Here is a 25,250-nt window from a genome sequence, read left to right on the forward strand (position 1 = left end):
TAAAGTAGACATTCTAATATTATAGAATCAATTTGGTTTAATCAATAATGTTCTATATTTTTTCTTAGCTCTAAACTATACTTCAAAAATCCAGACAAATCAGATTTAGGAACCTACTCCGTCGCTGTAAGTGACACTGAGGGCATTTCATCAAGTTATGTGATGGATGCGGATGGTAAGACCTTTTCTATTGATCCATTGGTTGTGTATTAAAATTTACCTTTTAATTCATTTTCAGAGATTTGTGAACAGTATTTGACAATTTTTCCACAAAGCTCATGATATTTTTGCTCTCTTAGACTGTGTTTGGGACTGAGATAGGATTATTTAATTTAAAAGCAAATATCCAGACATTTAAGGTTATTTAATGTTAACAAAGTGTCTACTGTTGCCACTAATAATGGCTGAGGCGTGTCCGTGTGTATGCCACACGAGTCTCATGTACTCACATTAAATTATTGGGTAACTTTCCTCATAGTGAAGAAACTGAAAACAATGCTAGAAAATGTTCCCAACTGGAATTCTTCCACAATAGAATTATTAAGAAAAGATAATGGTATTAAGTTTCTTGAATTTAAATAAAACATTTGATGTCAGTAATGTGACTTCAAGCAGTTATGTCATGAAGATGTATTTTAACATCTGTTACCTCGCAGGACAGCATCGCTTTATAATGAGTGTGGACAATGGCCTTAAAGGGATTGCTATACTTAAAATGTTCATTTGGTTCTAGGAGGTGGAAGTATCCATAACACACGAACAAGGAATACGGCATTCTTGTTGGTGAAAGCCAAACTTAGTCAGGCTAGTCGACCATGTTGTTTCCACACTTAAATGTTCATCTACTTCTATGAGGTGGGATGGAAAAGATACAACCGTATAGTCTGGTAAAGTTTGGCACCCACAAACAAGAATGCCATATGTCTGGTTATTGTGTTATGAATATGTGTTACCTGCTGTGATATTCCAATGGTGATTTTAAAAAAAGTTCATGGGGAAGGTGATTGGTTTGCATCTTTACTACTTTACCATGAAAGCTGGACACAACTTGTAGGAACGCATGCATTCAAAGCACAGCTTTTCAAATTCGATGTATTTTGCTACTAGAAGCCTGTGTAGGTGGTGCAAGGACAGGATTATGCCTTTACATACCTATTCATACTTATTATGAGTCCGGTAATTGCCTTCTGCGTTTACTGAAAACTGGCAATTAAGTCCTTTCACAGGCAAAAGGGCATGTTATAACAACAATCAAGCAACAAAGGACTGCAATTTCCTGTTACCAAGTATCTCAGAAACACCTCCCCATCCTCATCCAAGTCCTTACTAATGAAGTGGCCGGCGCCTCTAAGATAGGAAAACTAGTTACAAATCCTCTAGACATGCCAGCCCCTCTCCCTTTAACAGGATATTTTAACCTGGCCTGGCATTCCTAGAAAGAAATGCCTTACCACATGATACAGGAGCTTGCTGGTGGAGCTCATGCCGTGGTTGATGTATTTTTTCAACCTGGTGATGCCCCCTCCTCTCAGTCAAGAAGGATGACTTATGGTGTGCTATGTGGGAGGTCACAATCTTTATTTGAGATGTTGCCTCCTCAGCATCTAAGCTACCTCGTTTCTACTATGTAAACTGGTTTCTGTGAGACATCACAGGCGACTCCTTTTTAGTACCTTGCTTAAGCAGCAATGTTTCCCCAGAGAAAATCATGTACATCCCTTTCCTCATCATTAAAATACAAAATTGAAGATAATTGAGATAAATGTACTAATTTAAAAAGGAAAGAATAATAAGAAATAATACATGCACATTAAGGAAAATGGAAATAAATGATGTTCGTTAGAAGCAGTGACAAATAGATATTGTTTACCTATGGGTGTGATAGACCGAGACCTAAGTACTCTCTGTCAGAGACTTGCATTGGACCACAGCCATTTAAATACTGTAGTTTAGCCTAGGCAAAATTGTGATCTTCAAATCTAGAAAAATATTGAAGTCCTAAAATCTTTAGTGGTGATCGTTTGGAAGCTATTGCCAAAGAAGGATCCACAAGGTGGAATGCCACTTTTTAGCACTTTCATTGTAGATGGATTTTCTCTGAATCTAAATGTTAAGAACACATTCATAGCTTTCTTACCAGAAGTCTTAAAACTTCATGAATTGCTGTCTGGCGTATCCCCACATGTTCAATTTGAAGGTGGACACCCAACATCTCCAGTTGAGTTAATCAGCAAAGGTCCAATTAAAGTTGGTTCCTGGGATTGTTCTGCAGCAGCACCAACTACTTTGACCACAAGGCGTTCCTCACTACCCAGACATAGTAACATGTTCTCAGGTACATTAAGGTATTGTAAGAAACTGGGAGTATCGATTATGGAGAATCCATGTATATTTTAAAACAAGAGGTATTGCACCATTTAGTTCTTAATGAAGTAGCCTGGGCTATCACCCTCGGCTAAAATCTATTTTGAAGAGCATTTGTTTACAGGTGTTTAACATGGGCTTTTGAGGTAATCGAAAATGTGAAACAAATAGTTGAACATCCTTATTTCTGGATTATCAGAATGGTCCCACGGTACCTTTAATGACCATTTATTCTGTTTTAATTACATTTGAAAATCGTTTGAGGAAGTGAATAAAAGCATAGGTGTTAAAAGGTGATAGGGGTTCATGATTCTATTTTCTTTCCATATCACCCTAATCCAGCGATTCACGAACAGCTATGCTTTATCCCTCCTTTTTATAGTTTGATAAAGTGCAAAGCCTACCCTTCAAAGGAGCAAAAAGCAAAGCAGAAATAAGTTGCGAGGTCTTGAAAAATGAATCCCCAGTCTAAAACTCCCGGAAATAGAGTAAGGCAGTAGATAAGAACTGCTATATGTACTCAGACATGTATTCCAAAACATATCAGCCAGAAACACTTCACAGAGACAAAAGTGTACGTCTTCTCTACGTTTCTTGGCTTACCCTATAGCAGCATTATCCAAAAGCATGAAAGATCCTGAAGCATGGGATGCAGATATCAACAGAGACAAACAAAACAGGAAAATATTTAAAGATGTAGGACTCATTTTACAAAGTCAATTTGGTTTTACACATACCTTAGCATCCGAATGAATAGATGTACCAGTTTACTCTTACACAATATTATCTCAGGGTCCAAAAATATTCACAGGAGTAAATCCCACACAGGGGATGCGGAATGGGTGAATTATGGGACAGTTGGTTTGCCTTGATGAGCTGTGAACGTTCAAAAACAAGTCAATTTTTGAGCACTAACAAACTTTTCTCTGACACATAGGCATACTGTATATGGATAGATAATAATACCAATGAAGGGCTGAGGTGAAATCCTATCCAGAATGGGCCAGAAATTAGGAGAAGATGATTTTTTTCATGGACGAAAACGTCAGTGGAGGATAAAGAGAAATTGACAGAAATTGTAATTGCACAATAGCGATGCCTTTTGCAAATGCGTAATTGTACTGTTCACACAATTTCACAATGTAGAAATGCATATAGCCAAGTAGTCAAATTATGTTTGCAGGACTAGGAAAGCTGCAAATGGTAAACTTTACATTTGTATCATTGGTAAGGTTTGGTAATAACTGAAAATTGTAAATTAGCATCGAAATTAGATTTATAGAAATACCCTGATGAATTTATATTTGCATAATATATTGCACGACTATGGCATTCCTCTCAAAAGATCTACGCTGAAAAGCCCTCTTGCAGGGCCCGTGGGGTACTGCAGCGCCTATCCCATGAAGAGCTCAATGTCTTATGATGAAGCATAACACCTTAACTGGTGTGTGAGGGAAACCCTTCAATTTTGAGGAATTTCCCCACAACATACATTCCCTTTCATCCAACCTAATATCATCTGTTTAGATGGATTACTACCAACCTTTCTTTTTCACCCCAACTCTCACCTGCCTATTAGGCAAGCTTCCCTTTATAGGAACAGTTACCCTCTAGTGATATCGACATTCCCAGGTATACCAGTAATGCCAAATCTGGATATGAATCAAAATTCATGGATGTTGCAAGGGAAGACCTACGCAACACCCATGGAATGCCTCCCTGGGGCAGAGTAATACAAAGCAGAGATTTGTGCTGCGTTGTGTTACTCCAGATTTATACAGCCATTAAGGGACATGCAAGGGGACCTTGTGTGACTTGATAAATCACATCTTAGGGGTTGTGTCGCTTTGGCAACCCCTTGATAAACATGGCCCTAACTTGGTGACAAAATGGGCCATTTAATTGAGGTTGTTTACTTAACCCCCATTCAGTATGTCTTTCTTAAAATCCTGTGGTGTTAAAGCCGTTCCCCAACTATCGCTCATTTCAGCAAATGGGTTCATTGAAGCCATCACATTCACTACATTGGCTCACAGCAGTCTTTCGGAAGCAGCACAGTAAATAGGTATTCCAAACATCATGTCAAAGAAGCAGGAAATCCGTACCTTCACATACTCAAAAATATATCTTTTTATTTATCAGGTAGAATCATACATCATATCATCATGTTCCTGGAAGGAAACCTGTTCCAACAAACACTCACCTATTTGAATTCTCCTAAATTTTCACATGTACAAGTTTGTTCGCTAGCCCTATGTGGTCGGTGCTTCTTACCTTCTTCACCTCTCCACACAGCAAGCGAATTGCAAACAATCAGATGGCATAATAATTCCAATTGTATTATCATAAAATCATTGCACTGTCCATAACCAGGTCACACGAAAATCGTAACAGAAAACAAAAAAGGCAATGATAAATATGCCACATTTACATATATGTACATTTTATCTGAATTTTAATTATCCAAGAAATCTAAGTATTATTGTCAGTCATATAACTTATAGCAAATCCATGTTATGTTTTATATTCCATAGTAGAAATATTTCATAATTGACTTCCCATGAGGATTAACCGCTCAATATTCTGAAGATTATCCCCTATAAAGTAATTTAATAATGGCCTAAAACAATCAATGGATAATCCATGATTAAAGGCAGTCACATTTACCTGCCGTGTCATCATATTTATATCTAATTACAGAGAAACGCTTTCATCTGCATAGAAAATGATACACAGAAGTTAAGAAGAATCAGTTTGCTCTGCCTATTGAAGATACTGGAAGCCAACATGCTACAGCTTATCGCAAACAGGAAACTCTTAAAATACGTGTAATCCTTCGCCCGGTCTAAAACCCCATTGGCCATTAATCATCAAGTGAATAATGGTGTTCGCCTCATTTTTTATAGATGTAATTCTTAGTTTGTGAACGTTGCCTACCTACCTATCAAACCAGATGGATTGAATTTGCGAAGTGTCCATGAGGGACAGTTTCTAGTTTGCTGGTCGCATGAGTGCGGAGACATCTGCCCAGAGGATGGCTGCACGCTCCAATCAATGAACATTCACAGGATGTAACATTTTTTATAAATGGCAAATTTTGACTCTTGAATGGACGCGGACTGCCATATTGTCATTCTTCAAATGCAGGAATGGCATTCTTTCATCCCTCAAAGACCACCATCCCTTCTTTCCTAATCATTTTGACAGATTCCCAAAGGTAATCACTACTTTCACAGAATTTGCTTTCACAAAGTTATGCAAAATTGCAATAAAGTTGTACATAATTATGTGAAAGGCAAACCCGTCATTTCGTGCTATATTTTAGTTTGAAATGCGTGTTTTTGGCGCAAGGACATATATATATTAAAAAAAAGCACTGCTAACAGCAGGTGCTCGCATTCTGTTATCCTGTGCATTTGCCGTAATCTTTTACCACAAATTCTGACATTCAGGGTAATTGTCTGCCGCAAACAGTGTATAGTTGTACGAAGTGGCATAATTGCATAATTCCAGGATTTTCATGTAAGAAGTGTAACATGAAATTTCCGAAATTATGCAAATGACACCAACATAATTTATATTTCACCGAACTGTATTCACTGCCTCATTAAGACATATGGGGAATCCTAGTAAATGATATTTTTTATGTTGGTGTGCAAGCAGAATCTTTGAAGATGCTACTCTATAAGCATATCTGTGAGAAGATAGGGGATTATTATCCTGGATTCTTCATTTGAAATCTCTTATCAGTATATTAGTGCATAAACGTTTCATTTTACTCACACCTAGGATAACTCTGTTTCAAGTCAAGTTCAATATTTGCATATAGCTTTTTGAAGTATACAAATCTTTATGTAGGGTAAAATGGCTTTGGTCACATTGCAAGTTGAGTCTTAATTTCAACTTTATAAACTACCCAAAAATTCCAGAATGTGGACCCTTGGCTAGAAGACAATAAAGGTTGACTTCTTCACCAACAAATATGCCCAGTAATTAAGTAGTCGTAACGATCTCAGAGAAGGGATGCCAGCTTCCAAACTTCTAGGCATCATTGTTTTCCTGATATAATAATACTCTTGCCTCACCCAAAGCAATCTGCACTGACCAAAATACTAACATTGCTCATTGTCCAAATGGAACGTGAAACAAATATTAAAACAACTAAAATGTAAAATAGAATATAGAGATGGCAGATGCAATGAAGAAGAATTTGTGGGTAAAGGCCACAATCTGTGCATATTGACTTCTAGGAGTCTGATCCTTGCAACTCACCACATTGCAGCTTCACCGTGGCCCCCTGCCAGTTATTTGCCTTCTAAAAGCAGATCCTGACTTTAGTTTATTTCAATATTTTTTCATGTCCCCAATAACAATGGGAATTGCATGATGCTGATATTCCAAAATGCCAGAAAGATTGAGCTGAATTTTTTTGAAAAAAATACTTAAAATGACTTGTCCTGTGCCTAGTAAAAAACAAGCTTGCAACAACCTTATGTGCCAATGATCTAATACAACAGTCCATCTGACTCTCTCGATCCGCCTCCACTCAAATGCCACCTTTGCTCAGGCACATGGCATACAGGGAAAAGGTTAAGGAGCTAAGAAGGACTTACAAGTTAATGTCTTCTACAAGGAGAAAGGAACTCCAGGACCAGGCGTGGGCAAATCTGGAACGCGCAGTAGATACTGGCGATTGTATTCTGTGTTGGAAAATTGTAAATTCTCCCTTCCTAAAAGATAACCTCATGCCACCCATGAAAATTTCTGTTGCACCGGGTGACTTGATCACACATTTAGGGGATAATTTTTATATGAAAAACATAGACATTGGTACAGCCCAGTACCCCCTTGATGTTGTTGGTTTTGAACCCCTGAAGCAAATACGTACTGAGGAAGTCAGCGTAACTTTGAAAAACAGTGCTCTTGGAAAGACCCCGGACCTGATAGGGCCCCAGTCAATGCATTCAAATCTTATACATCACTACTGGTACCAATATTAACCCAAATTTGCAATTGCGAGGAAAAGGGCCACCTCCCTAAATCATGGAGTGATAGTATCACCATACCTATATTTAAAAAGGGGGATGGGGCAATGCTAGATGTTATTGCCCAATATTCCTATTAGTTTGCTCTGTGATAATCATGGGAATGGTCCTAATAGGTAGGCTAGAATCCGGGGCCCAGGAAAATCAAATACTGACTGTTGCAAAGACATTTTTGTGCCATGGCTAACACCCATTTGTTTTGCTGACTGGTACAGGTGGTAGCTGACTCAGACTGTCCCTGGGCTCTGCTTAACCAGGCCCAGGGCCAGTGATATACTGAAGACACTTAGAATACAGTGACAACATCTTCATACACTGGGGTACACTATGGGTTAGGGCACACCTATGATTGGCATGACCTCCCCTATAAGGCTCTTGTACATAATAGGGAAGGTGGATTAAAACTACCTTTAAGACCCTAGCGTATAATAATAGGGCATGGCAGTTTAAAGGCCAACAACTTTTCTGAACTTGCATCTGGGCACTGCTGAGGTCTAAGGTCAGTTTAAAAGCAGCCCTATGTTGCAGAACCGCAGAACTGACAAGAGCAGGTGGACCCTTCAGAGAAGAGTTCAGTATGGGACAGAGAGACTGTCCCACCCTTGAGAGCTTGAGGCAGATTGCCTCTAAGCAGGAAGAAGGGGGTGACAGTGGGTTTCACAGAATCTACTGGGAAGATGGACTGCTTTATACTGAGGCCAGAAACCTCAAGGAGCAGGCCACCAGGAGGATATGGGTGCCCCAGAAGTACAGAGAGTTAATTCTGACCTTGGTTCATTATATCCCCTTGGCAGGACACTTGGAACAGACAAAGCCATGGAGCCTTTCCATGAACCATTTCTACTGGTCCCACATGTCTGAAAAGGTAAAGGAGTTTTGCAATTCCAGTGTCACCTGTCAGGCCAGTGGCAAGGCAGGGGGCAACCCAAAAGAATCCCCTAATACCACTGCCAGTGCTTGGTGTTCCTTTTGAAAGGGATCGGGAGGGACATTATTGACCCCCATGACCCACCTACTGCATTAGGGAATAGATATATCTTGGTGGAGGTGGACTATGCCACTACAAACCCCAAGGCAATCCCTCTGAAAACTATAGATGCTCCTGCAGTGGCTAGAGCACTATTTAGTGTTCACCAGACTTGATTTTCCAAAAGAGGTGGTGTCTGACAGGGGCAGAAACATCCTATCAAACTATCGGACTGCTATGTGGGATAAGTGTGGTTTCAACTACAAGTTCACCACCCCCTATCACCCACAACAAAGGGTCTAGTTGAGAGGTTCAACAAGACCCTGAAGGGCATAATAAATGGGTTGCCAGAGAAACTCAGGAGGAGATGGGATGTTCGTCTACATTGAGGTTCCTCAGAAAGGGTTTGTTTCAGTCCCCTTGAGTTGTTGTTTGGACACCCTGTGAGGGGGCCGTTGTGCCTGCTGAGAGAGCCTTTAGAGAAGCCTCCCAAGGAAGCAAAGGACAATGTGTTTGATTATATGCTAGGCCTGAGATCAAGAATGGCAAAGTACATGTACAAGGCAATCAGGAAACTGGAGGTCTGCCAGGAGCTCATGAAGCACTGGTATGATCAGAAGGCTACTAAGCCTGAGTATACTCCAGGTCAGTCGGTGTGGTTGTTGGAGCCTGTGGCTCCCTGGGCCCTCCATGACAAGTGGAGTGGGCCCTATCCAATGTTAGAAAATAAGGGTGAGGTTATCTATTTGGTGACCTTAGCATCCCCAAGAACACTCATAGGGCCCTGCATGTGAACAGATTGAAACCACACCATGACAGCTCTTATATATGACCATGTTATTGGTCACTGATGAGGGATTGGCATAGGAAACTAAGCCAGAGCCCGACCTCCTCTCCACTAATGTGCAAGATAGGTCAGTGGAGGGAGTTGTACTCTCTCCCAAGTTGACAGACCAGCAGCACAGAGACTGTAAGCAGATGCATGAGCTGTTTGCTGGCCTGTTCTCTTTGACCCCTAGCGTCACTGAGTGGTGTGTGCACCACATTGACACTGGTGACAGCCGACCTGTCAAAAGTAGACTGTATAGGTTGTCTGCCCATGTCAGAGTCAGCCTTACAGCTGAGTTAGCTAAGATGTTGGAGTTGGGGGTAATTGAACCATCCATGGGCCAGTCCAGGGGTGCTGGTGCCCAAACCTAATCCCCAGGGGCGACCGAAAGAGTTAAGATTCTGTGTGGACTACAAAGGACTGAATGCAGTCACAAAGACTGATGTTTACCCTATACTTAGAGATGATGAGCTCATTGACAGGTTAAGGGCTGCTAAGTACCTGAGTACATTTGACTTGACTTCAGGCTATTGGCAGATTGCCCTCACAGACGGAGCAAAGGAGAGGTCAGCATTCTCCACACCAGAGGAACATTGTCAGTTCAAAGTAATGTCCTTTGGCTTAAAGAATGCATCTTCCACCTTCAAAATATTGGTGAGCAAGATCTTTTCTGGGTTAGAGCAGTTCAGTGCAGCTTGTCTGGATGATATAGCTGTACACAGTTCTACTGGGAGCAGCGTTGCAGAGCAGTCCAAGGCCTACTCAAGGGAGGTGAGTTTGGTTCGCAGTTGAGGCCATATGAAGACCCATTACTTGTGCAGGCCACTCAACTAATGCCTCCATTTCCAACACTGACAGACTCTCAATATGGGTTCAGAAAATAAATTGGCACCGTGGATCAGGGCATAAATTTTCACTTAATAATTAGTAAATATACAATGGCCGGTGAAGGGCACATTCATCTCTGCTTTGCTGATTTGAGTAGTGCATTTGACCTGTGAACCACGCTAAACAGTAGCAGACATTAGCCGATATGGGTGCTCCAGTAGGTATTATAAGCCATCTCTCACAGTTTTATGCCTCTTTAACAGCCTATGCATGCTTTGGAAAGAATGGGGAGTACACAGACAAATTCCGGATGACACACAGAATTAGGCAGGGATGTGTCCTTCCACTGTTTTTATTTTCACTATACATTAACGGGATGGATGACCTCCTACAGAGAGTAAAAACAGATGCACCTAGAGTGGGCCCCATGTTATCCCTATCTTACTACAAAACAGATGATGCAGGGCTGCAGGCCAGGACCTCCAGCTACTGATAAATAATTTTGTAACTTTTAAGGATAGAGACCCAAAACGTAACTAAAACATATACTATGGTTTGTGGCAGAATAGTGGAAAAAATCAATGTGTTGCAGACCAAAAGCTAGAACAAGTGAAGACTTTTAGTTATCTGGGCCTACTGTTCTCACAGAGAGGACATTTGGTACCACATCTCAAAACTGCCAATTTAAAGTGCATTAGGGCTATAGATGCAGTTTTTAGATTCACCAAGAAATTAGGCAGTAAACCCATAAGGGAACTTGTGAAATTGTATAAAAGTAAATGGCTCCCGTATACATTATCCAGGGCCCCTGTTTTGGGCGAGACAAATTGTAATCCAATACAGGAGAACAGCTTCCTACACAGGATTTTGGCAGTCCCAAGTTCGACCACATTATCCACAAAGAACTTGATAGTATGTATGAAGAAGATTCCATCGATCTCAGCACGTTTACTAAATGGCATAGCATTTGGAGCAAAGCAAGAACTAAGTTTACAAGAGATATCAAAAGAGATTTCCTGGAACTTGACCCTTATGAAAAAGTACCATGGTTCTAATATGTGAATGGTTTACTACAGGAACTGGAGGAACGTTTTAATATCTAGGGTGGCATATAGAGAGTCTAGGAAAATATCTAGGAGAGATATTGTTCAGGTCCAATACAAGAGGGGATACAAGACTACTTGATAAATGTGAATTATACCCAGAACATATTCCTGAAAACTAGAATGCACTTAAAGCAGCTCCATCAATTAGTAGTATTTCCTAAATCAGAGCAGTGGCAATACATTTACAGAGATGCCCATGTAATGGAAAGGCTAGACAAACAACAATCCACTATATGTTTTGCAAATTCTATAAAGTTTTTAGATCACGTATACTGTGTTCCCTATTTTTAACTCAGGTTTATTTACCATCAGGAGGCCTTCTATTTTTTACGCAATCTGTCAAATCCTCATGCATGTTGTACTATCATGACCTACTTAAAGAAGGCTATTCAAAGGCATAAAATATTGATCCATTTAGAAAGACTGTGTTATGCAGAAAGCTGTAATAGGGATTGGATTGTTTTATTCACTGTGTCTGAAGTGTATTATTGATGGAACTGTATAGCGTAAATCATGTATTGTATGTCTCAAACCTTGCAACTCCTATGTATTTATTATCTTATGCCCCCCTGCCTGTTTTATATGTTATAGTCTTGGACATTAGTCGAATAATTTACCCTAATGTGTCTTTTTATTCGAAATGTGTTAGAAATGGGAATTCTGGTGGGCTAGGGCTTGCGCCTAAGCCAGGCAGAAACCACAACTCTAGTCAGGGCAAGGGAGTTACACACTGAAGATAACCCCTGCTCACCCCCTTGGTAGCTTGGCACGAGCAGTCAGGCTTATCCCAGAGGCAATATGTAAAGCGTTTGTGCAACACACACAGTAGCAACACACTAGGCACACTACAAAGAAAAACCACACAAGTTTATATAAAAAATAGCCTTTGTATTATCATAAACACATTAGAAACATAATCACACATTCACACTGTGCCAACTGGCACTAGGCAATATTCACAAGGGATAATAGACAGGACCAGGCTAATCAGACCACGGTAAGAACCATCTAATCAGGTAAGTAAATCTAAAACACAACCAGTAACTACTGGTTCCATAATGACCTAAGTATTATCACATTAGCATTAGACACCATCATAAAATATCATAACATGACATTATGCAATAAATCACATTAGGCCCAAACCTCATTAGCATAAACACATTACGCACTCGGCCTCACCAGCATAAACACAGTATGCACTAACCTCCTAAGCATAAACACATTACACATTAGGTACCACCTTGAGACAATAACAGCGGGCATAAATCACATCATGCAGTAGACATCACATTAGGCATAACATTACGCATAAATCGCATTACGCATAGACCTCATAGCAATATCTGTAGGCATAAACACATGATGAAGGGGGCATCACATTAGGGCTTTGCGCCCTACCAACATTAAACCTGTCCCCCAGGCCAACTGGCCTCTAAAGGGAGGGCCCCCATGCCCTCTTTCCAGAAAGTCAGGGCTTACTCCAGGGCTATCCAATTAGCCCTCTGGCTGCCAAAGCAACAAGCAAAGGGCAATATTGCGCTGGGGCGTGGGGTGCAACACACCCCTGTGTTATTAGGAAAACAAAATGCCCACAAATGTTGCAGCTGCCTGCTCTCTCGCAGGGCAGCTGGGAATGGCAATGGCACCACTGTGCCTCTGACCTCAAAAAAGAAAGGCCCCCGAGCCCCACACCGGGCATCTAAAAAGGATCTGGCCCAAAACGTTGCAGCTGCCCACTCTCTCGCGGTGCAGCTGGAGAAAAATGATCCCTGGCACACAGTGCTCTGAGAGCCCCACTCCGGGACTCTTACTTGCCAAATTGCTCCCAAAAAGAAATCAGCGCCGGGAGCTCTATTCATTGGGCTCCTTCCGTTACACTTCTGGGCCCCTGCGAGTCCCTCACGTTGGGACCCTAATCATCACAGTGCCCCCTTCCCCGGGGCACCTCTGGGGCAACTCATGCCTTAGAGGAAGAACCGGCTCCTTTACAGCCCCACTTCCCGGGGCTTTTGGTAGACTCCTCCACCTTCCTAATCAGCACCTGGGACCAGAGTGGGCTCTTCTCCTCGATCGGCTGTATGGGGAGACTCCGGTCGAGCCCCTCCTCCTGCCGTCATTCTCTCATCGTTCCTGCTGACACCGCGGGGCTCTTCCTCGCACACGGGAGCCCCTCTCCAACTGGCCACAGCTTCTGTCCCAGAAGGCGCGAGGCCCCGCCCATTGTCAGGCTCATCCTGCCTGACTTCCGGGCCGCCGCGCGATCGCGGCAGCTGTTTCTCTTTCTCCTCTTGTTGCCATGCGGGGTGAGCACCCGCCAGACTCAAGGCAGATGCGGGGTAGGCACCCGCATTCACAATCGCATAAGAGCGGGGTAGACTCCCGCCGTACAATAACCACAATGCGGGGTAGGCTCCCGCGGAAAGCGGCAAAATGCGGGGTGGGCTCCCGCCAATAAAACTAATTCAAATGCGGGGTGGGCTCCCGCCAGATGAGCAGCGATTCGGAGTGGGCTCCCGCTCCTCCTCACAACATGGGCGAATCCCCATGCTGGGATTCCCTCACAGCACGTCGTAGCCTCATGCTGCAGGGCCCCAGCATTCTCCCTCTCGTGGGCAGTTAAAATTTAGCACTCACGAGGCGCTAGAAGTCAGGCAGAGAGAAAAGTCCTTTGGGCATAGTTGGGCCCAGGGAGGCCAGTGCACAGGGCCCTCCAGCAGGGAGGCAAGCCCTTGTGGCGTTTCCTCCTGGGCCCCGAGCAGCAGCAAGCCCCAGCAAAGTCAGGAACAGCACACCTACATGGGGTCATAGCCCTTACATTTATACTAACATTTCCTTTGTCTGCGCCAGCACAGGGCTTGGGGGAACGAGATGCAACTGGTTCAGGCGGGATTTGGAGCATTCTGTTGATAGGGCTCCTCTTCTCCATTATTAGGTGGTGGCTCGTCATCAGACACACCACAGGGGGGCGGAGCCAGCATTCACTAGGGCAGGCACAATCCTATTCAGGGTTCGGGGACTGCTCCTCCCGCTACTCCAAATGCAGATGTCCTATTCAGCCAAGTGCTGACTCACCCTGCCCTTCCTGGAGCCACACACACTTCACCAGCCCCTGTCACTCAAAAACCAGACATGCAATTCACATTAGGCAGGCAGACACATAGCACACGGAAATGCCAACTTCTAAAAGTGGCATTTCTAAAATAGTTTTAATAAATCTGCGCACACCATTGCGTAGCATTTATTATCACTATTCCAAATGTACCAATCTTGACCATGCTGCGCCTCTCATATCAGGAATTACCACTGAAACACTTATCAGGGAATCCCCAATGCATTCCTATGGGAGGGCAGCCCCACAGTAGTGAGAAACCAAAATGTTTGTTAGTCACACCAGAACATGTCACACACGTAAGGTACATGTCCTATCTTTTACCTACAATTCACCCTGCCCATAGGGCTAGCTAGGGCCTACCTTAGGGGTGACTGACATGCAGTAAAAGGGAGTCACAGATGTGGCACACACTTTAGGTGCCACGTCACAGCGGCAGTAACACTACGCGCACAGGCACTGCAATGGCAGAGGCCTGAGATAGGTTTGAAAGGCTACTTTGGTGGGTGGCGCAATCAGTGCTGCAAGCCCACCAGTAGCATTTAATTTACCAGCCCTGGGTATATGAGATACCACTTTACAAGGGACTGACATAAAAATTAAATAGGCCATACAGGTGTAGACCAATCTTACTATATTTATCACAGAGTGCACACACACTTTACACTGAACAGCAATGCTAAAGTGCCCAGAGTCCTAAAATCACCAACACCATGTCAGAAAAAAGGCTAGGAGAAAGGCAAAACGTTTAGAGATGACCCTGCAAAAAGGGCCAAGTCCAACCAAATGTAAGAAGGAAAGTTTTAAATGTATGTATTATTAATTGTGTGTATACCACAACATTTGCACAATAGTTTCTGCACTGTAATTATGTATTAATATTCAGTTTTTAAATTGATCCGTTTTGGTAAATCATATGATTTGTATTTGTTTACCTTTGCTTTTATGGATTTTTGTAAATCTGAATGAAGAATTGAATTTGAGTCAAGTTTACAAAAGAAGTGTCTTAGTTTTTTAATTGGAAGTCTGCTTATAGTGAGCAGGGCTGTGTGAAGTCTTTCTCCAATACTTTCTCGAAGCTTCGCAGCCTACCACTATTTTCTCAAACTCTTTTGATTGTCAGTAGAAAAGCAGAGTGATTTTGTGTTCAAAGGCGACCGCAGCAAAGGTCTGGAGGGCTGCATGCAACCCATGGGCCATACACTAAGAACCTCTGCACTTAGAGTTTATCGCCTGTATATTAAGACCGGGTCAAAGAAAGTCATTGCTGTTGTACTCGACAACAGGGTTCTCCGAAGTTGGTCCTGGAGGGCCGGATCCATGCCAGTCATTTACAATATTCCCATTTAGATAAATGTAGTTATTTAAAAAATCGGGCATGGATCCGGCTCTTCAGGCCCGACTTAGGAGAACCCTGTTCTACAGACTAGAAAGTCACTCATTTAGAATTTGGTGAATAGTAATTATCACAACAACAGATATTTCTCCAGCTCCTCATTGACTTTGCCAAAGTGCACGGGTAACTTCTCAGCAGATAGTGATAAACTAACCACCCAACGTAGCATGACTAATCCAGCACGATGTTAGTGAAGTTACCAAAGTGAATACCCGTCACGCAAATATTGGCTGATTAAAATGTAAGTATGAAGTCTTTGAATACTCCTGGGATCACCCCCAGCATATTAGGAAAACTAGACTTGCGGGCAATGACAGCATATCCCACTTCAAAGCACATTTCTAGTGCCGACTATACTGGAAGAAAATAATTTGTCTATTGGCTCCTCTGGTGATGAATGCAGCTACCTTGACTAATAAAAATGTACCACCCTGACAGAGAACTAAAAAATAGGGAGTGTAGCTTATTATTTGGGGTGGCCAGTGGACCACCTTAAGAAATGATAAAACTAGCTTCCCAGGGTGAACCCCAAAAGTTACTAACTTAACATAAGATCAACACCCTAGTAGCTAGGGCACAGACCAGACAGGCTTAACTTAGTTCAGTGTGTAAAATATTTATTCAGTGCCAAAACAGTTATAAAGGTAAAACAGCAAACAGTAAAAATGCCAAACCAAATTGGAAAAATAGAGTACAGTTTAATTGAAAGAACTATAGCAAAACAACAACTATACGATATGGGAAACTAGAGATCATTGTTTTTATATTTTTGAGTGCAATTAGCAGCAAAAAGCACTAAGCAATAATGATAATCAATGGTTACGGTAGATCAGGACCTGCTACACCAAGCGGGACGACCCAGTCAAGGACTTTACCTTTTGAACAATGTATGAGAAAGTCCACAAGCAGGGCAAGGCTGAAGCCTACAGTCAAAAAAGTCTATGCAAACTTAAACAGTTGCTGAGCGAGGTTCGGCTGAGTCCATTGGCTTAGGTGGGAAAAGCTCTCAGTGGCAGAAATTTGAATTTCTGCCTGCTGATCCAACCATTGCCTGAATACTTTTTGCACCTTAGCCGGATATGATTTTCACATTTGGACTTCTGTAATGGAAGTCCTCTTCTTACAATAAAGCAAGGAAGCAGGCACTAGCTGATGATTTTCTTTACAGAGTTTTATATAGCTCGAACGTGACCCGAAGGTATCGGGTATCAGAGCGCTTTACATGAGCACCAGTTGCATTACATAAGGACACATTCATTTTTGTTAGGCATGGGGAGATTAAGCGATTTGCCCAGATTCACAGGATGTTGCATGCCCTTGCCGAGACTCGAACCCGGTTCCCCAGATTTGAGGTCGACCACCCTAGCCATTAGGCCAACTCCTCTCCCCTGATGATGACTCCACAAGGTCAGTACATTCTCACCGAGGGCCAGCTGAAACATATTTTTGCTACCGATAAGCTCCAAGAGGGATGAACCTGATTTCTCAGCCCAGCTAAGATGCACCTTGGACAGGGAGGCTCTGGTGTTTCGTCTGGATCGTATTGCAGCTGGAAGTCTGAACTTCTAATGCCCCAAATTTTCAGGGATAAGCCCCTTTTCCCCAGCTTTTCATCTAAGGCTCCTAGACTTCATGGGAGGCGTTTAAGGCTTTAGGGCTCGATGAAGCAATGTCCTTGAGCAATGTCCAGTTCAGGTCCAGTTTGGACAGGGCAATTGGAAATCCAAAACAGATGTGGTTCTCCACCTTTTTGTGCCACTGTGGTTGTGCTACACAAGAGGTCGGCCTCCTTACCTATGAGGTTCTCTTCTTTGTCCTGCGTTTAAGAGGGGTCAGATCCATTCCTTAAGAGTTTCTCTTAGGAAACAGCAAGCAGTGTCCAGTCATCTTCTGATTTTCTGCAGGTCCATTAACTTTTCAGAAGAAGGTTCCTTGAGGTGCCACATTTATGGGTTGCAATGCCTAGTGGTTTGGGGGTGATGACTCTTGGCTCTTCCATAGCCACTGTGATAAATGTTCCAATGGGTTAACCCTCCTCATTTTTAAGCAGTTCCTGATCACTCTACTGCAAGTGATTTCAAGTGTACCTTACTCCTAACATTAAAGAAGGGAGACCCTTTCTCCCATGTGCAGAGCCTGAGTGTTCATCAAGAAGTATGGCCAGGGAAATGAGCAGTTCCCTCTCTTTTGTCAACTCCAAACTGGTTTGGTGGGTAGCTTCCCACCAACTCAGTTTGGAGCCAGCTTGGCCAGTGTGGATCAGGGGAATAAAGGTTTGCTTTCCTCCAGTTCTCACTTTATGTCTACTTTTGAAAGGGCAGGCCTCGCCTTGGTCCCTTTCATGCTAATGAAGTTCTTGGGTCAACCCCAAATATCCTTCCTGCAAATGAAAGAAAAAGACCACCCTACACCCTTGCTGTTCAGAACCAAAGGTTAGGGAAAAAGTCTCTGCAGTGGGAACAGTTTACACAACTCATAGTCAGTCAGGCACTGACATGACAGATTAGCGATCCCAGGCAAATGCTAATGAGCCAACTGGAGCTTAGGCAGGAAAGCTATACTTTCTAGAAGTTACTATTCGAACATATTTATTACACTTCTGACTTCATTAATGAATTGGAGTTTTAATAAATATGATAAATTTACGTTGAATTAATATTCTGGCTGTTTCCTATCAAATGTTACAGTTTAACGTTTCAAATCAGTACTTCTTAGGATCCATATATATATCCCTGCCAGTGAAAATAACTGTTGGAGCCCAGTCACTGTGGGAACATGGTAACAATAATTTGACACATATTAACATTTAAATATCAGGCACCCTACCTTATGGGTAACAAGGAGTACTTATCGGTGTATTAAGCTTAACAGCCATGGGTAGTCTTCCCCCCAACTTTTTGCATACCTCCCCCATTTTTACTGATCTTGTTTTTGCTGGCTTTAGGAATCTGAGCACTTTACCACTGCTAACCAGTGCTAAAGTGCATGTGTTCTCTCTCTCTAAAACATGCTAACATTGGCACATACCCGATTGGCATATATAATTTACTTAAAAGTCCCTAGTATTGTGCCCAGGACCTGTAAATTAAATGCTATTAGTGGGCATGCAGCACTGATTGTGCCACCCACATAAGTAGCAACTTAACCATATATCAGGCCTGCTACTTCGGAGCCTGTGTGTGCCCTTTCAGACTGCCATGTCGCCCTAGCAAGAAAACCTCTTTCCAGGGCTAAACCATCTCTTTTCATACAGATAGGTCACCCCTAAGGTAGGCCCTGTTTAACCCACAGGGCAGGGTGCCATGTATTTCAGAGTCAGGGCAGGTACTTTTAAACTTTACATGTCTTGGTAGTGAAAACCGCCAATTTTGTTTTTCACTACTGCAAGGTCTATCTCTCCCAAATGTTAACATTTGGATTAACTTATTACATTTTATAAGTGAAATTTCCAATTTGAACAAGATAGATATTTTGAGTTTGGTGTCCCTGGACCCACAATCTAATTTGAAATTACAACTTGTGGTGAGTTGGATTTTGAGTTACAAGTCTAAAAAGGCCAGTAAGGACATACTTAAACCATTCTGTGCCTTCTGACCAGGTGGGGTGGGTGACAGCTGGGCTTTGTGCATTCCCTCTAGACAGCCACACAAAGGGAGCTTAGGTGTGCCTGATGGGCCATTCATTTCCTGACAGCCAGTCGCCTGGCTGATGAGTCTTCCTGGACTGGATGGGAGGGAGGAGCTAAAACTTGCACCTCAAAGGGCTGTGCCTGTCCCCACACAAAGAGCTGCATAACCCCATGTAGTGAGACTGAGTCAGGGCAGGAAGGACAGGGACCTTGAACACTCCAAAGTTTTTCTTTGAAGTCTCCCCCACTTCAAATGCACAACTGGACCCCTGACAGCTCTGATGGTACGGAAAAGTCTTCTGCACGGTAAAGACGTGTATCCCTGCCCTGAGTGCCCAACAGTGTTGTTGTCCCTAATGCTGACTTTATTTTTACATAAGCGAGCATGGATCATGTTTGTGTACAATGACATAGTCCTGTTTCATCGACTGCTGTCTTATTGGATTGGGGAGGGGTGTCCAAAGTGCTACCCTCATAGTGCTGGATGGCTACTGCCTTCACCGGGACCTAAGCAGCAGAATCGCTGTGGTGGCAACATATGGTGTGCTGATTAGAAGTAGTGACCAGCTCTTTTTACCCTGTGTCATTGGAGTGAGGCCTACTGGCTCACTTACCTTTTAAAAAGTTCAGCTGCTGTGATCTTTACTCACCCTTGGTCTACATCAGGGTGATTTAGAAGTGCATGCATAGTGAAAACGTGCTGAGTGCATGTGAGTGCACAGGAAATACACTACACAGAGAGTGCAGTGTGGATCAGAGGGCAAATGGTAAATGTGTGTGCGCTGGGAGAGGATGCTTAAAGTGACACTCTGGTGCAGTACAGGGAGACTTTAGTATTGGTCAGAATACTCAGGCGGAGTGTGTGAGATGCATGTGAAAATGCTGGTGGTAGCATAGTATATGGGCACAACAGCAGCAGTCAATGGAGTTTGCTGTGAATGTATGCTGAGTGCACAGATGCCTGCATTGGTAGATTACAAGGATGACCTTGGGTTCAATTGTGGGAAGCCTAGGCATCTCTGGTGAAAACATGATAAGCAGAGGAATCTCCCCTAGACAGAAATGTAGATTGCTGCATTATTGTAAGCTGAGTGAGACAAACACTTGATGAGGGGTAACTGGGCTCTCCCTGTGCATTTCAAAGGGCTCTTTTATTCAGTGACAGATCACAGGGAAAGGGCCTCGACACATCTCAGGAAGAGGGGATGAGGCTGATAAGCAAATCATAAAGGGTAGGGTTGAGGGCCAGGGATTAACCTTTGATGCACAAATCATTGTGGCAGACATCCAGGTGCGAACTCTGGTCTCTCCCATGTATCTTGATTGGGTTTAATCAGCTCCAGAGTCATACCTTCTGTCACAGACATCTTTTAGAGGAAAGGATGAGAAGAAGGGTTGTCCATATCAAATAAGCAGAACCCCTGCATAAAACCCCAAAGGGCCAGACCCTAAATCACATTTGGTATATGGAAAAGAACTATAAGTAGGGGAGTCTGAGACCCCATACTTTGTCATCTGTTGATCAGCCAGCCAGTTCGCACAAGGTGGAGAAGCTCTACAAGACTTCTCCCTGTGACTACTACTAGAGGCCCAGTCTGCTAGTCCCCCAACTGGGTGAGGGAACATCACCCAGGGAAACCAGGATCATCTGTATTGGAGTCTGAAGCACCAGTACCTGTCTGATTGCCAATATTGGTGTGTCTGTGAGGAAGAGGAGTGTTCTGGAGGGTGTCAGCTCTAGGAGAGCCCAGATGTGTGGAGGTCCTGAGAGAGGTGTGAGGAACTGTGCCGCACTGAACGGGCCATTGTCCATGAGCCGCTTTGTGAACTTTGGCAACCCTGTATGCCTAGTGGGGCCACCGTGCTTCAAGAACTGTGCCACACCGATTGGGCCATTGCCTGTGTGCTCCACTGTGAAATTTTGGGGACCCTGCATCCCAGAGAGGGCCGACTGGCGTGAAGGACAGTGCTGCATCGATCAGGCCATTGCCCATGTGCTGCGTTAGTGAAATTATGACCTTGTATACCAGGTGGGTACGCTGTATGCTGAGTAACTGTATCGCATCGATCAGGCCATTACCAAAGTTTGGAATGTTGCCATGAACCAGTTTGACAGGAGGTGCTGCTGAGGAGGGAACCTAAGGTCAGCATGATAGAATAGTGAGGTTCGTTGGAGTGACCCATTATGCCAGGCATGGGCACTCAAAATGCTGAGGCTTGAGGCCCAGGTCGCTGCCCATGACTCCAACTTGCTGCCAAAACCAAGACGAGGGAGGCTACATTTCCTAGGAGGCTCGAGGACTGACAACATGTCGCCAGAGCCCTGTCGAAACAAGGAGACTGCCCTCATCACCAAAGAAGGAAGAATAACACTTACAGCATGTGATTGGAGCCAGAGCAACTCTGATCGCCAGGATGCTGGTAAGAGCCGCTCAGGAAAGACAGAGTCTGCACCTGCCAGGAGCTTTGCAAATGAACGCGTCCCGCCCGACTTTGCCAATCCGGACTAGGAAGGACTGTGCTGCTGCAAGGGTTCATACCACCAGAGTGGGTAAGCAGAAAACTTGGCCTACTACGCCCTGGAAGATATACCACGTTTGGTTTTTGCAACCTTACTTGTCTCACTCTAAGTTACCATGCCTTTTTGACTAAGTCCAAGAGGGGAAAATTCCACAAACAGGGCCTAGTACTTTACATTCCTTGGATATTGCTGCATGTGAGTGGGACGTAACCACATGCCAATTATATAATAACTTAGTAACTCAGGGGGCCTGACAACTACTAGTGTGTCTACCTCAAGGGGGACTGTGCTATTGCATATTGAATGTTGTTTAACTATGTATGTGTAGCATTAGAATTAAAATACTACTTTGACACAAAATAATTATTTGACTGGACGTTGATGCATTGTGGCCACTACATGCACGTTGAGTCATGTGTCGTGTTCACTAATTTGTATCTACATTTCCCTTTGAGAGACCCTTGATTAATCATGCTACGTTATCAATTGAGACTCAGGAACAGAAGCAAGCGCTTAACCCAATTTAGTGGGATCCATAGTAGGGTGGGCCCTGGAATATCAGGAGTAAACACCTAACCACCTCTGTTGTGCCCAGTAACCCCTGCTGGCCCCAGGTCCCTCTGAACGGGATTCTGAAAATTGGAGGCAGCAGTGGGATGCCTAATGCTTAGGAGTTAAAAAGATACCGAGGTGGCATTGGCCATTTTCAATTTGCAACAGCGTTGCAATAAGTCCAGTTTTTTTGTGTCAATGTACAGAGGCGACACACTTTGGCAATGGAGAACATATAGTTGGGAAATGACCTCAGCACCATGTTCATAGATCAGGTGAAAGATTTATGTAGGAACAGAGGGTGGAAGATTCCCAGGAATAGGGACAGAGAGGTCTTTGCTAATTTCATTAGGGATCAGTTTGAGATAATGGATGAAAGGGAGGAGGCTGTAGCTGACTCTGGGGGGTAAACCATGTTAGGGACCCAGGAAGAGAGCACAGTGGATTCAGGCTCTAGGATCCGCTTAGCACAGATATATCGTAGACACACACAGAAAGTGCCCCGAATGCATATTCCAGAGTTTCACAAAGACACTCCCCACCTTTAGTTTCTAGAATACCCCAGGTGTGTACACCACCTTGAATTTCAAGGGTACCACTGTCACCACTTCCAGAAAGTAAACCACTTGGGTAAGTTGAGTCTAGCAGAGACCCTGAGCTTCCACTTGGCACTTCAGAAAGCTAAGGCTGAGGAAGATGAGAAAGCCAGAGAGTTTGAGAGGAAGAAGTTAAGACTAGCCACCGGGAACAAGAGTAGAGGGGGCGGGAGAGACAGAAGAAATGGGCCAGGGAAGAGATATTGAGAGAACAGAAGGAGAAAAGAGAGAAAGGAGAGGTGGAGCAGAGAGACAGTGGGAGGAGAAACAGAAGAAAAAGGAAAGAGAGCTGGAAAGGAATGAATATCCCTTTAGACAAAGGAACTTAGCATGGCAGTAATGACAACTCCAACTGGGATAAGTGACTCTACTTTTAGTTCAAGTTAGGTGGTGGCCAAGGTTCCAAAAGATCTTGTGCATGTGTATATGGAAGGTCAGGACATTTTGGAATGGTTTGTGAGTTTTGAGGTTGCTTGTAAGGCGCAGGCCATGAATGAGGTGTCTAAGGCAGCTGCCTTAATGGAACACATACCTCTAGAAGGGACAGCCTTCATTGGAAGGACGCCTGAGGGCAACCAGATGGTCTACGAATAAATGAAAGAAGCTCTCGTTAGAAGGTTTGAGCTGAAGTCAGCTCAATACCTGCAAAGGTTCTGTGACTGCAAGAGATCGAATGGCTTTCTGTCTGTTACTTGGATTCTCGTTGTATTGAATGATTGAAATAATTGGGTAAGCGTGATGGAGGCCAAGGATTTTCAGTCCCTTAACCAGTTGAAGGTGTTAGAGCAATTCAAGGAGGAGTGCTCTACCCCACTTAGGCAATACCTGATTTGACAGAGAGGGGTCCAAAAAATGTGCAGTGTTAGCTGATAAGTGGTTGACTAATAGGGTTCACAAATGGCTGGAGCTGCAAGTTCTAGGCCAAATGGGGAGAAGAACTCTACATAGACTGGTTCCAAACCAGAGGGTACGGAACAGAATAGTTCCATGGGAATGGTAATGGTGTGTCCAGGAAGGAGCATCATGCGAAGGGAAAGCAAGGATGTCCTTCTAAATCCAAGGTGTTGACTTGTTTTAAGTGTCACAAGTTGGGGCTTTGCAAGTGAGATTGTGAAGAGAAGGAACTTGACACAGCCACGCCCGTAATAGCAAGCATGTTACACGTGGGTGGAGGTACCTGTGATGGACCAGTTGCACTCAATCTAGAAGCTATGGACATTTGAGAAAGGGACCCAGATACTCTGAAACACATACATCCTAACACACTGGAATTTGTGCAGGAAGTCAGTATCAATAAGAGGAAAACACCTGCCCTGAGGGACACTCGATCCTTTCACACTATGGCTGAGAGGAAGTACCTTAAGCCTGAGGAGCTACTCCCTGGAACCAAGGACACAGGATTGGTAGTCACTGGAAAGTGCATGGAATACCCACTTGCCAGGGTTGAGAATGAGCTTAATTGATCGAAGCACAGGCTGCGTCACAGTCTCAGAATGAGACTGGGGTCATCTCTGATTTGCAAGGACAGGATAGTTTGCAGGTAAGGGTAGACTCTGGGAAGGCAATGGCTGTGGAGATCATCTGCTCCACAGGGAGAGGAGGAGGAGGCTCCCAAAACCGACCATGTGCTGGAGTCGGGGTTGCTTCCAGAGCTGCAAGGGATGTTAGTTCCACAAGAAGAGTGCTCTAAACTTGAAGGACTTCCGAAGGAAGCCCAGGAACAAGCCAGCAAAGGAGTGGTCAGAAACACTATGTTGGCTGGGTGGATGGCCTAATTTATAGTGAACCGGTAAATTCTGAGCCAGTTACTAGTCGCAGACTTGTGGTTCCATTAGTGCACAGAAACATCTTGTTGTCACTGCCTATTAAGTGCCCTTAGCAGGACACTTAGGGATTAGAAAACCCCAGGATAGGTTGGACCCTCTGTTCTACTAGTCAGGGATGCACAGACAAAGAGCGGTTCAGTAGAACCTGTCTAGCTTGCCAACTGAGAGGTAAGTCAGTAGGGAAGACAAAGGCACCATTAGTGCCTCTACCAGTTGTAGATGTTGCATTTGAGAGGGTGGGGATAGGCATAGTCAGTGGCGGCCCGCAGAGGGAGTGCTGCTGGGGAGTGAGGCGGGGCGGGGGAGGGGCTGTGTGGGGGATAGTGGAGTCGGACATACGACGGGCAGGAGTAAAGTAAGTAAAAAAATAAATAAAACTATGTCCGGCTCCACTACCCCCCACCCAGCCCCTCCCCCGCCTCACCACCCGCAGCACTTCCTCTGCAAGCCGCCACTGGACATAGTTGGTCTATTTGCCCC

The 25,250-nt window shown here is 43.8% G+C and overlaps 1 protein-coding gene across 1 annotated transcript in view; it reads left to right on the forward strand.

Annotated features, from left to right (window-relative positions):
* Positions 1 to 25,250, forward strand: part of MYOM2 (myomesin 2) — a 586,141-nt gene that overhangs the window by 472,655 nt on the left and 88,236 nt on the right. Inside the window, exon 23 of the mRNA XM_085610818.1 lies at positions 69 to 175. Within this exon, the coding sequence (XP_085466944.1) occupies positions 69 to 175 (107 nt within the window). The remainder of the gene's footprint in view (positions 1 to 68; positions 176 to 25,250) is intronic.

Source organism: Triturus cristatus, chromosome 6, assembly GCF_964204655.1.
Source record: "Triturus cristatus chromosome 6, aTriCri1.1, whole genome shotgun sequence".
Lineage (NCBI taxonomy): Eukaryota > Metazoa > Chordata > Amphibia > Caudata > Salamandridae > Triturus > Triturus cristatus.